This window comes from Anticarsia gemmatalis, chromosome 23 (genome assembly GCF_050436995.1).
Source record: "Anticarsia gemmatalis isolate Benzon Research Colony breed Stoneville strain chromosome 23, ilAntGemm2 primary, whole genome shotgun sequence".
Classification (NCBI taxonomy): Eukaryota; Metazoa; Arthropoda; class Insecta; order Lepidoptera; family Erebidae; genus Anticarsia; species Anticarsia gemmatalis.
Genome location: NC_134767.1, coordinates 2,316,575 through 2,329,837, shown reverse-complemented (window position 1 = coordinate 2,329,837; position 13,263 = coordinate 2,316,575). Strand labels below are relative to the sequence as shown.

The window sequence follows — 13,263 nt, the reverse complement described above, 5'->3', positions numbered from 1 at the left end:
ACAAAATGTAAATAATATTATTTCGTGTAACTTGAAACTAATTTCAACTAAAACTTTATCTATTCAGTCTTTCGCGACTTTCATTAACAAAATCAAAAGGAATTCAAAATATTTACTCATGTATGTAAAATCATAACAAACATCACAATACCATCATTATCTTCAAGCCCAGATATCATAACATATGCATAATCTATGCCATCTTACACACATGTATATGTATAACAGTAACTGCAGTCAATAACTCAATATATAGTACATTATGTACACACGCCTAATGTAGCAGGATGCTTGCCAGGTCATTAGTCTGTTGTAAGGGTTAGGTCACATCTTGTGTTTGTGGTGATATAGAAGCGTAGATAGATAGAATATTGGGTTTGAGGCTCGATAATCGGCAGTGGTTAACTTTTACTTATCCCGTACTAGTAGTTATCCAGAAAAATTGAACGAAAAACCGATAAATGTCCCGAAATTTCGTGTTCCTTACGATAATCATTTTACCATTCAGTTGGAAATATTTAACCGTAGTGCAAGTATATAGCATAACTCATCCAAAGCTGTCAGTTTCATCCAAGTGACCTAATGTTAAATAGAGTAATGTCCCAGTCTTATTAAAAACAGCCTATTTGCCATTTCCACCTTTTTGAAAGTGACGGACGAAGGGGAAAATAGGTGCTCAACAATGGGAAAAAGAGTGCTGAACAGATATGACATTAACCAACAATTTTGTAGATGTTTTGATAACAAATGCATGCTTGACGTAGTGGTTAAAGTGGTTACCTCGCCGCGATAACCGAAGCACCGCATGTGATAAGTTCAAATCCTACCAGGGACAAATCTTTGTGTGATGAGCACGAGTATTTGTTCTGAGTCTCGACGTTAATGTATCTATATAAGTATGTATTTACACGTATATAAGTGTGTTTATCAGTTATTTGGTCACCATAGTACAAGCTCTGCTTAGTTTGGAATCAAATGACTGCATGAGAGTTGTCCAATAATATTTATTTATTTGATTTACAAAATATCTTCGAAGAACAACCTACAAATCGTCAACAGTTGCTTACACCACCATCCAACCAAAAGGCAGTATGTTATTTTTATTTGCATTTATATCATTAATGAGCCGTGAAAGCGTTTCACTTAACGTAATGACTTTCACATATTGACAACACGAGCTGATGTGTTATGTGATAGAAGTAGGTGAATGTTCCGCTCTACAGGACTGTAGTGGTGCGTGCATTCATTTTATTGATGGGTTACGTCTTTTATTTATTAGTTTTTGCCCGCAGATTTTGTTGAAAAACAACCCATTTGGTGACCCACCAAGGGCTTTGATATCGTAATTTTTGCTTAGTGGATTTACCCGCATTAAACACAAATACTAATTTAACTTTAACTAAGCAATTCAATCAAGGACTTATTTGGTTTGTGCTCGCGATATTTTAAAACTTGGTATTTACTAAAACATGTAAAAAAAACACAGTTTTTAGTCACCTGACAAACATTATCATAATTATTATTCTATCTTTTTTTATATGTATAAAAAAATGCCATCATAGAATCTTAAAAAAATATGTGTCTTAGTATAATAGTAGAGGTACAAATCTAAGTTGGATCAGAATATTATTAAAGAAAGGGATGTAATAACAATTTTGAAATGCAAAAAACAAATGAAAATACACATCACAATTTTTTTGATCTTCTCTCTACCACTCCGATCCAAAAAGCTAATTCAAAAAACTACCCACACCCCATCAAATTACCAATTACACAGGCAAAGCCGGGTGCGTTACAATAAGACATACTCACATTATTACTGTTTCACAGTCAAATGGAAAAATGCCTTCATCTCACTAACTAGCTGGCTAACAAAAAGGAGGGTGGTTCGTACTTAGGAATTTTGTCGTGGGTTCTGTAGGCAAAAAATACTGTCTCGCCCTTTTTTATACAAGGTACAGTCGAGTTCTATAATATGTGACTGTGTTGATGAATCAAAAATATATGGGCAATGTTAAGTTTCATAAAAATGTAAACAAAATACTTTGAGTCATTGTCTGTAGGAATATTATTGATTATGTAGTCAGTAGTTACATATTTATGATGTGACAGAATGTAAACATTTTATTACTAGGCAAAGCTGTTTAGATTTTTATGAAACTTAACATTGCTTATATATTTTTGATTCATCAACACGGTCACATATTATAGAACTCGACTGTACCAACTCTCCTAACAGCCAGTGAGCATTACCTTCAATTCATCATTAGATTATTATTATTTTATTATAATTTTAATGTTTGTTACCTTACAATGTTTTATAATTAATTTAAATTTTAATGTACCTATAACTTACATGTTTAGTATAAATATACTGTTAATGTAAGGCGGTAATAAATAAATAAATAGTCTACTAGTACTAGTACAGTCTGCATGCAACCATGGCCAGTTTAACCTGCGCCGAAACGTCCAGCATTCCAATGTAAATTGCATGTTTGTATTACTTCCCGTATACTATTATTATAAACGTGCAACGCGAAAGATAAAAAGTAAGACTTATAAGTATTTAAAGGCGCAGTAATTCAATAGATAGTTGGCTGCTTATTGGTATTTGAACTGAGCGTCTTCTTGCTTCGGACTTGTCTTAAGGAAAATCCATACTAATATTATAAATGCGAAAGTAACTCTGTCTGTCTGTCTGTCTGTCTGTCTGTCTGCTACTCAATCACGCCTAAACTACTGAACCAATTTGCATGAAATTTGGTATGGAGATATTTTTATACCCGAGAAAGGACATAGGCTACTTTTTACCCCGGGAAAATGACGCATTTCCCGGGAAAATTCAGGTGACTAACGAAGTCGCGAATAGTCAATATTATAATGACATTGAATTAACAAAATTCCGTTGTCATGGCAACTGTTTTAATGGCGGATATGCCTTAGCGCGACTTCGTTATAATAAGAGATATAAATAATTTGAGAATATTTTTCGTGAAAAAAAAGCATATTTTTTATCATCACGCTACGACCAATAGGAGCAGAGTAACAGTAAAAAGTGTTACAATAACGTGGAAAACTCTGACCCATTCTCTCTTATATGACGCAAGCGAAGTTGCGCGGGTCAGCTAGTATGTAATAAACAACATTTTTACCACACATGACATACATGGTACATGCCATGATGTTTAAAAATATTTGATGTTTTTGTTATGTATTAATGAACTGACTAGATACTAAGTTAAGTTAAGTTGTATTTTATGTGTAACAAAATAAATGGTTTTAGATGCAAAAAGATACACGTAACTAATTGGTATTCCAAAAATGTTAAACCAATAATTTAACCACTTAAGTACCAAGTGTGTGTAATGTCTAACGCTAAACTAATTTATTTGTACTTACCTTTTAACTACAAACACGTCTAACTTGTGTAACTCAAGCAAATGAAATCCAATTATAATTTACATCCAAAACTTAAACAGTACATACTCAAACATGGCTACCTAACCTAACATTCGTTGCGAATTAGTTTCTGTTAGAATACATACTTGATATGTACCTATGAGTATGTAAAGATAAATTAAATGAGTATAATTTTTCCTAATGCTGGGCATGCATCTTCTCCCATAGTGAGAGAGAGGTGACTTAAGTCCATCAGACTAGCCAAGTGTCGACTGAAACTTTTGAATAAACTTATAGTTCAACTTTCAAAAGTTTAATTGTGATGTTTTCTGTAACCAATAAAACAAGTGACGATTATTTCTAAATTACGCACTTTGAAAACATGTTGATATGTTTTTCATTTTGGTTTTAACCTACGATGGGCTAAAATTTGCGACTGTTTACTATAAGTGTAAGTAAAGTGGTACAAGTATTAAGTATACAAATCATATCACTGCTTATAAGAAAATTAAATAATCATCTTCTATTTTGGATCAAATAAAACTCTTTGTTTGTATAAAACCGAAATAATATTTTAAAATAAATAAAAACGATATACGAAAATATCAGCACAGTATTTTTTTCACGAGTTCCTGTTATTTTCCACCGATTAATTACTCTACAGAATAAAAAGCACATTTTATTCCCATCCTTTCAACCCCAAACACTTTTCACAAAGAAAAGCCCTTCCGAAACGCATCTCTAAAACTCTGAACCACAAAAAGCGATACGTACAGATGTTACTCGGAGCGTGTTAATAACTACGCATCATTAGCTTAATGGCCAAGATATGCCGTTCCAGGCTTTTTCCATTCGTTTTGCACTCTCATTCACTAGTACACTCAATATTGCAGCTCAATTGATTGGTCGGTGAGAGTATTCAACCGTTTGTGTTCCAAAATGTACTTTTGTTTGATGATAGTGGTGCCATCTATTATGGTGGTAACAACTTATTAGTTTACGAAATTAATCGTGCCCAACTTTATCGTCCTAATTTAAATTATCAATATGCGTGAGAACTAGGAAAATAAAAACCTAGGATCTGTGCCTGAGTGACACAAAATTAAATGTAATTTGTAGTTTTAGTCACCCAAGAGTTTGGCACTGTCTTTGGTAAACATAGTGTTAAGCACACTAAAATTTTAATAACTACGCATCATAAGCTTAATGGCCAAGATATGCCGTTCCTGGCTTTTTCCATTCGTTTTGCACTCTCATTCACTAGTACGTTCAATATTGCAGCTCAATTGATTGGTCGGTGAGAGTATTCAACCGTTTGTGTTTCAAAATGTACTTTTGTTTTAAGTTGATAGTGGCGCCATCTATTATTGTGATAATATAACTTTTGAGTTATTAAAATTATTCACGATCAACTTTATCATAACGATTGAAATAATTAATGATGTGTAAGTGCATGTTACGAGAATATGGGTTCTATGCCTGGGTGATACAAAATGTAATTTGAAGTTTAAGTGAAAGTTAAAAGTTTCATATCACCGTAGAGTTGGGCACTGTGTCTGGAAAACAGAATATTAAGGACACTATTAATACAAAAATAATTTTTGTGATTTGTTATGCAAGTTATGACAACCTAGATTGCGTGCGCTAGTCGAGAAATATATAATTGGGTTTATAGTGTTATAAAAAAGGTTTTAGACTATCAATTATATATTATTGCCTAATCTAAATTATGCATACATGATAAGGACCCGCATAACAGGAAATAGGGAGGATTGGAAAAAACTGGGGAGGCCTTTGGCCAGCAGAGGGACAATACAGGCTTACAAAAAAAAAATATCAGACCAAATAAATAGCCAAATGTAATACCATTCACACAACTGGTGTTAATAAAGAAACGATGCACTACATAGCGTTGCAGGTAAATTCGGCGAGAAGGTCCCAACTGACTGAAACTTAGCAGTCGTAACGAGGCGGTAGTGTTAAGTCTCTTGTGTATACATTGCGCAGTTAACATACAGCATGTATGTAAAATGACTTGATATTTCTGTGAATTGCAAACTATAGCAAACTACTTACATTTATAACGACATGATAACTGAATGTATAAGCAGAGGTGATGTACGATGGGATCGCTTAGTTTTTACTTATAATAAATATAAGGTCGGGGAAAAAGTTTTTTCGCATTATAGTATGCATGAACTTGTAATAAAATCTTTTCTCTACACAAAAAAGCTCGATATTTGGGTACCTCACGAGCTCACTGAAAGAATCCCTTTGTTCGCAACGAGTCACACTAAATCGTGTCACCGTGTGACTGGTTGAGAAAAATATTCGCATGGAGTAACAGTGTGACTCAATGCGAATTTTTATTCTCATCTAGTAATACTAGTACACGAGTAGTGTTACTCGTTCGGAAAACCAAATCGCATGGAGTAACAGTGTGACTCAATGCGAATTTTAATTCTCAACTAGTAGGTAACATTTTTCAGAATGTCTATTTGACAACGATAAAGTTAAATATAAATTATAAAATAATGTATGAGTTTCTAACATATTAGTAGGTAGGGACGTAACAGAAAAAAACTGATCAGGTTTTCTACTTATTTATTAAGATTAGTTTAAATCATTTCTTAATCTAAAACAAAGTGTTTTTGTCTAATTGTACTTAGATGTAATAATAAAAAAAACAACCTGGTTACAGTACAAAATGTAAATAATTCTTTTCTACCTACTATTATATAATTGTTCCTATAAAATCAGCCTTCTTTATAACACAAAATAATCACATTTATATATTAAGATTGGTTACCAACTAATATCACATTAATAATTTCTCTTTAAAATCAGTCTCTCTTTTATCACAATATAATCAACAGTTATTCAGAAATATTCGCTTTTTGACCATTCGTAAGTTTAGTGTCGTAAAATCTCCAGGAGGGTCCCAATCGTAATAGTACCATTTACGAAATCCGTCTGAGCATCTTGTATAAAATTATCATTAAGTATTGACTTTGATAATCGTTTTCTGGATGGTTGTGTATTGTTTTGATGTTGAATGTTGCGAACGGTGTATAATTGGGAATCTTCTTTAAGTATGAGCAACAACTGCATCAAATTTGGGTTCTTCTTACCGACGGCTTTGTTCAATTTATGGTGCCAGCCTTCAATGAAGTTTGTGGTTCGATGAGTCTCCCCAAAAGCACACCAGACTTTTAAAAAATCTTCGTGGAGCCATTGCTTTTTCATATAATTCACAAATTTTTGGATTTGTGGGTCATTATCATCATATCGCGAAATAATATACGCCCATCCGTTCATGATTTCTTCTTGAGGTAACAGTGGTAGAACTGCGCTTAGGCTTACCATGCGTTTCTTCTTTGGGTCTTGAGTATTTGTTATATGCAATTCACGGCCTTTCTTAAAAATTGCCTTATTATAGTGGTAATAGCAGCCCTTGACTGCAATTGAAGGAAAAACTGTAGCAATTGCTCGCATGGCGGCCTTTTCGTAGTCTACTTTAAACATTATTGGATTCCAATTGGGTAACTGCGACTTTATTATAGAGAACAGAATCACGTAGGCTTCTGTGTTTCGGTGACTCATCAAAGCGTAGACTAGAGGTATTATATTAGTGTGATTGATCGTGCTGCCGATATCACCATGGATTGAATATAGTTGCGTAAATGGAATATGACAAGTTTTGAAAGTTCCATCGCCATAAAAGTCTGTTAGCTCGCACAAAGTTTGCCTTGCTTCGGAAGAAGAAAATACTAGTATTCGTGTATCATCACATGTGTACTCCGCTAACAAAAAATCTTGATAACGAGGTGGGACTTCGACTTCCAGCACATTTTTATGTTGTAGTTTTTGTACTTGAGCCGCTGAATTACGTGTTCTATATAACGTGTCTTTAATGGAACTAAATGTAGGTATTGAAGAAATTATGTCTATTCCCGCATCTTTTAGCTTTCCGACCATAGCATTGTATTTTTGAGGAACACTGGGAAATTCCTGCGTAGTTATATCTTTTTTTAAATGTTGGACAGATTTCAGGATTTCGTTGTTCGCAAAATCTGGTGCACATAAATGAGGAGTTTCTTCTAATATACGCTCTTCCTAAAATAGTAAAATGGGATAGAATATTAGTAAAATAAAATATTGACTTAAAACTAAATATTATTAAAACAATAATATTATATACAACGAAGCTATGGAATACATTTTGGTAATATAGTTTTCTTACCTTTATTCTTACAAGCCCTTTGCACACCTTTCGTTTTGTACACGCCCACACAATCAATCCACTTTTATGTTTTTTCCTGGCGTAATATTGATGACCAGCTCGAAGAAGAACAGTGCCACCGTTTTTATTAACAAAAACTAAATCAACACTGTTTGACGAACCAGACGTAGCTTCCATTTTGAATGACAGCGGAGCTTGTCACACGCATTGCACGATTCACCATGAAGCAATGTTGCCAGATCGGTGCGTAAAAAATATCAGAAACTCATACATTATTTTATAATTTATATTTAACTTTATCGTTGTCAAATAGACATTCTGAAAAATGTTACCTACTAGTTGAGAATTAAAATTCGCATTGAGTCACACTGTTACTCCATGCGATTTGGTTTTCCGAACGAGTAACACTACTCGTGTACTAGTATTACTAGATGAGAATAAAAATTCGCATTGAGTCACACTGTTACTCCATGCGAATATTTTTCTCAACCAGTCACACGGTGACACGATTTAGTGTGACTCGTTGCGAACAAAGGAAAGAATCCTAATGAACCGTGTACTCATTTGTGACTCTTGAAGCTAAAGAGATTTTATTACAAGTTCATGCATACTTTAATGCGAAAATACTTTTTCCTCGACCTAATATAAGGAACCCTCAAGGAAATAAATAAATAAATAATATAATTGTTTTCCTTATATTCGACATTTATAACTAGTCTTATGGCCTAAGCTGCTGTAATTTTTGTCCAGTATATATGTCAGCTTAGCCTTTCTTCCAATCTACGTTGGAGTCGGCTTCCAGTCTCACCAAATGCAACTGAATGCCAGTGTTTTACATGGAGCGACTGCCTTTTTTTATTTCCAGTATAAATAAGAAAATATCACTAAAACCGAAAATCGATTGTGGAGTTTCCAAGAATCAGAAGGCTTAAGTATTTCTTTTTTTCGTGTAATTTCCAGTAACTGACAGAAAATATATGTAAAGATGAATACTTAAAACATAATTGTTTGCCTACTAATAAACATCTGGTATCTGTTTTGATATTAATAATGAACGATTCTTATTGGTAAATATTAGAAGAAAATAAATATTACAGGAATATTTGGGAGCCTAGACATGTGTAAGTAATTCGATAGTCGTTATATGTCTGGTTTATTTAGTCCTAATGTGCTTTTAATTCTACACGTGGTTACTAAGTGGTTTTTAATTGGCTTGCCTGATGAGTGGGTTTGGGCTGTACATCCAAAAACTATCCTATCTTCCCAACACACCTTTTTTATTGGCCCATTTTTTAGCAAAGGTTTGTTTTAAGGTCCTACAAGCTACATGTGTTGATCAATGACTGTTTTGCGTCAACCTTCCGGAGGTCATCTTATACTTGGCGAATACCGTTTGTGGCATTATATTGTGTACCAGTCGCGATAGTTTAAGAACGTTAACAGGATATTTTTTTCAAATCATTGTTTTAATAAATTTATACCAGTTTAAAATAGCATATTTTGTGATTATAGGTCGATGTATCCATAGTATTAATCATGAAAGCGTTATTAAGTCTTGGTGCAACAAAAATCATATTGTTCATTTATTATTGCGTAGCAAACATAGAGACACACAACTAAACTCACGACTAAAATAGGTGCACATTTAATTACAAATTTGATAATTTACTCCCTCAGGGCGCGTTCCCACTATGTCGTAACGATTAATTTATCGTCGGACGACTGTCGTCTCTAGCTGTTCCCATTAAAACGATTGTCTGTCGTCAAAAATGTTATAGTTTAGTGACTGTAGTATCTAGCCGTCCCCACTGTCACGATAATCTGTCGTCACTGCAAAAAATGTCGTAGACGACAGTAAGTCGTGTCGTTCTATATGTGAACACCTCCATTTAAACATATAAGCCACGACACTTAAAACTACACGATTATCTGTCGTCACGACATAGTGGGAACGCGCCCTTAAACGTGAATACATTTTACTCTTCTATACTGTTACAAAATACGTTTATCAAAAATGTACATAAATAATAATAATTTTAACTTAGCAATACTCTATTTATCTCAAAACTGGGACACCAAAGGTACACTTTTCATAGCGCTGAATACAAGTTGTTAACTTGGTGGCGAAAATTGAAATTTTCAGTGTGAAATTTCATCTGAACCGTGAATGGGGCCTCATTAAACGATGGTGGGCCCACAAATTGCAATTTATTGTCCTAGCAACGACATTAACTTGTTATATAAAGGTTTTGTCCAACTATTTTTTTGTTTTCGTATTGGATATTTTACGTATGGAAGTGGAAAACTTATATAATAATTTGCAGTGAAGACTTAGTTACTTACTAGTAGCTAATAGAATTTTGAAAGAAAAGCGCCTGTACTTTCGATACATTGCTTTTATGGTCTGAGTGGTAAAGTAAACTGCTGCTAACCTCAAGGTTCTGGGTTCGATACTCAGGTTAATATTGGGAAAAGTTCCTGTACTTTCGATACATTGCTTTTGTGGTCTGAGTGGTCGTATATACGGCTGCTAATCTCCTGGTTCTGGGTTCGATTCCCGATTTTATATTAGTATTTCTGATCTACATTAGAAGTTCCCGTGAGTTCTAGTCCTAGTTTCGTAATAGTATCACTAAGATTGGTAACTCCAGCTCGCACCCTATTGCATGGGACTAACATTGAAAGTAATCAAACGAGGGCCTTTTTCATACATGTGTGCTATTTATTTATCTGAACAACTGTTTTTCACGAACCAATAATTATAACAGAATTATTTTCGCATTCATACATCTGATCATACACGTTTGAACGTTGGCTGAATAGCCCAATTTTCATTTTCATATATATTATACAAAAACGAGCCTCTAATATAAACGAGGTCATCAATCGTAATCCATAACAGAACACAAACAGCTCATTACATTCAAATTAAGTCGGATTATAGTAGAATTAAGTCGGATTATGATAGAATTAAGTCGGATTACGCTTGAATAATTTTGTCAATAAAAAGGGTATTGCGGGCTTATTCGTGTGGAGAGCGAAATTATACCAATTCCCCAATATTGCTTATTATCGGACTACTCGGCGGATATTTTGTCGTTCATACTTTTGAATATGGTTTTTTTGTTGAATCGTCGGTATACTTGAAAGATTTCTAGGTATTTTATTTAAGACGAAAACTGTAGTTAAATACAATCTACATTTTTTTTTGTACATCGCTATAATATAGTAAATGTATATTTTGCATTTTGTATTGATAAGGTTTTTATCTTCATTTCGAAAAAACGTTGAAACGTCCTAGATGCCTCTTTTAAAATATTTTCGTTACATGCTCCGTATGGCAATAGGCTCAACCCTTATTACATGGGAGGACCTAAGTTTCTACTTATATTATAAATGGGAAAGTTTGCGAGGACAAATGCATGTATGTATGTAACTCTTTCATGAAAATACTACTGAACAGATTTTAATGAAATTTGATACACAAATAGTTTACAGCCTCGATTAACGCATAGAATTTCACGCGGGGCATCGCGGGTTGAAGCTAGTAATACTATAAGGCAAAGCATTTTATTTAATATCTTATATAAATGCATATAACAGCATTAACCGTCTAACAATAATAAACTGTTCGCATAATTGCTTCGTGTGGTATGAAAACTTGTACATTTTTCTATCCCACTAAGTACGTTCAGCTTTATTTTATTATGATATACGTTTATTACTTTAAAACAACTAACGCTATTTTTATTATAATTTGTAATTGTTTTACGTGTATATTTTGTTTTGAATATTTCTAATATACGTGTTGCATAAGAGGTTTTGTTTCGTTAAATATAACATTTTCATTGCTTATTAACTGAAATCTAAGGTAAGTAAGATGCTAACGTATTGTGAGAATGTAAAATTTCTAAAAAACTAGAATTAAAAAAGATAGTTTAATGCGACTTAAAAATGTTCTCTCAGTGCAAATGCCCGTCAGTGGTAAGAATTATTATAAGAGTTATATTTGAGTTTATGAGCACAAAATTTTAAAGCGTCATGATGTATTAAAATAATCAAAATAATCTCAGCAAAACTCATAATTTGCAGCAACATAAATGTTATAATAATATAATCTCTAGTGTAACGTAATTAAAGTTTATAACGCGTAAAACAAATTAAACCTTTACGACTCGCCGTAAAACAAACGGCGCCCTTATATTCAAATTGTTTTGAATTCAAATTTGAAATCGTTAATTGTGACGTAAAGTCGTAGTCTTTTGTTTGTCTTTATCTTTTTGTTTTGGTTTTGGAACAAGGTCTTTTGGGATACTAATGACAATCCAATATTTGACTACAGCGGCCAGTTTCATTGAAGTGCAACTGTGCAGTACTTTGTTTATAGTGCCCAAGTGTATGCTCAATACACAGGTACACTCTCTATTATCTTAATCTCATAGTCGGATGGGACGGCTAAACCGAGACGATCAGTAAGAGGTTAGGTGCAGGACCGACGGCTTTACATGCTCTTTAAGGCACGTAGGTCTACAACCACAACTTCCTAACTCCAAGCAATCTCTGAGAAATCTTTAAACGAAAAACTCAGAAAAGACTTTTAAAGCATGACCCTGAATCTAACCGGAGATCTCTGGGCGGCAATGCATACACTACTGAATGCGCCATAGAAGCAGTATTTTTAGGAAACAGTAATTCAATAAAGCCAGATTTCATTCCATACGAACAACCGCGCCAATAAAGAAACGCTGGAGTCATTCTACACGAACAGCGGCGTCGATAAAGAACCGTTATGTGTGAGGGCACTACATAATAACATTCTTTGTCCTAGCTTATTTCCTACTAAATATTTAGGGGTCATCTAGCCTAGAAATATTATCTGTAATATGAGTTTCTTCATATCAATTGTCGTTACAAAAGAATAGTGTCTTTGTGGAAAATCGGAACATAAAAGAAATGAACAGAATGGTAATATTTGTATCTGTTACCACACAATACAATATTGTACAATAATATAAATAAATATCATAGGACAACTCACACAAGGCCATTTTATTCCAAACTCAGCAGAGCTTATACCATGGTAATCAAATAACTGATAAACATACTTATAGACTTCTTATATAGATTAATTAACATCCAGGCTCAGAACAGATACTCGTACTTTTCCCACAAATGTATATTTGTCCCGGGGTATCCCATTATTAGGTATCCAAGTCATCACGGTACAGTTTGCTCTATCAATAAAATATTTTTATATTGTTTCAGGTACAGCAATTACGGTCAACATACATAGAAAACATGATAACCATCATCACATACTGAGGCAGTATCAAGGGTAAGAACAATTTACTTTTTTTTTTTTTCTATCACTTCTTTGATTTTTTATCAAAAATCTACGTACGTACGACTTACTGCCGCTGCTGCTGCTACTGCACAAGCTGAAACCAAGTATAAGAATAGCTCACTATTATAAATTTGAAAACACAAGAAAGCCTACGTATTTTTCCCATATGAGTAGGCAAAGACTAAAAATAGCCCCTGCAAGAAGAAATAATTTTGTATGTGTGTACATTTTTTTTTCTTTATTATAATTGAAAATAAAAACCTTAACTATTCTCCAC

General features: G+C 33.6%; 1 protein-coding gene across 1 annotated transcript in view; it reads left to right on the top strand.

The window, feature by feature from the left end:
- Positions 1 to 13,263, top strand: part of LOC142983096 (cell adhesion molecule Dscam2-like) — a 153,873-nt gene that overhangs the window by 99,349 nt on the left and 41,261 nt on the right. Inside the window, exon 3 of the mRNA XM_076129927.1 lies at positions 12,908 to 12,977. Within this exon, the coding sequence (XP_075986042.1) occupies positions 12,908 to 12,977 (70 nt within the window). The remainder of the gene's footprint in view (positions 1 to 12,907; positions 12,978 to 13,263) is intronic.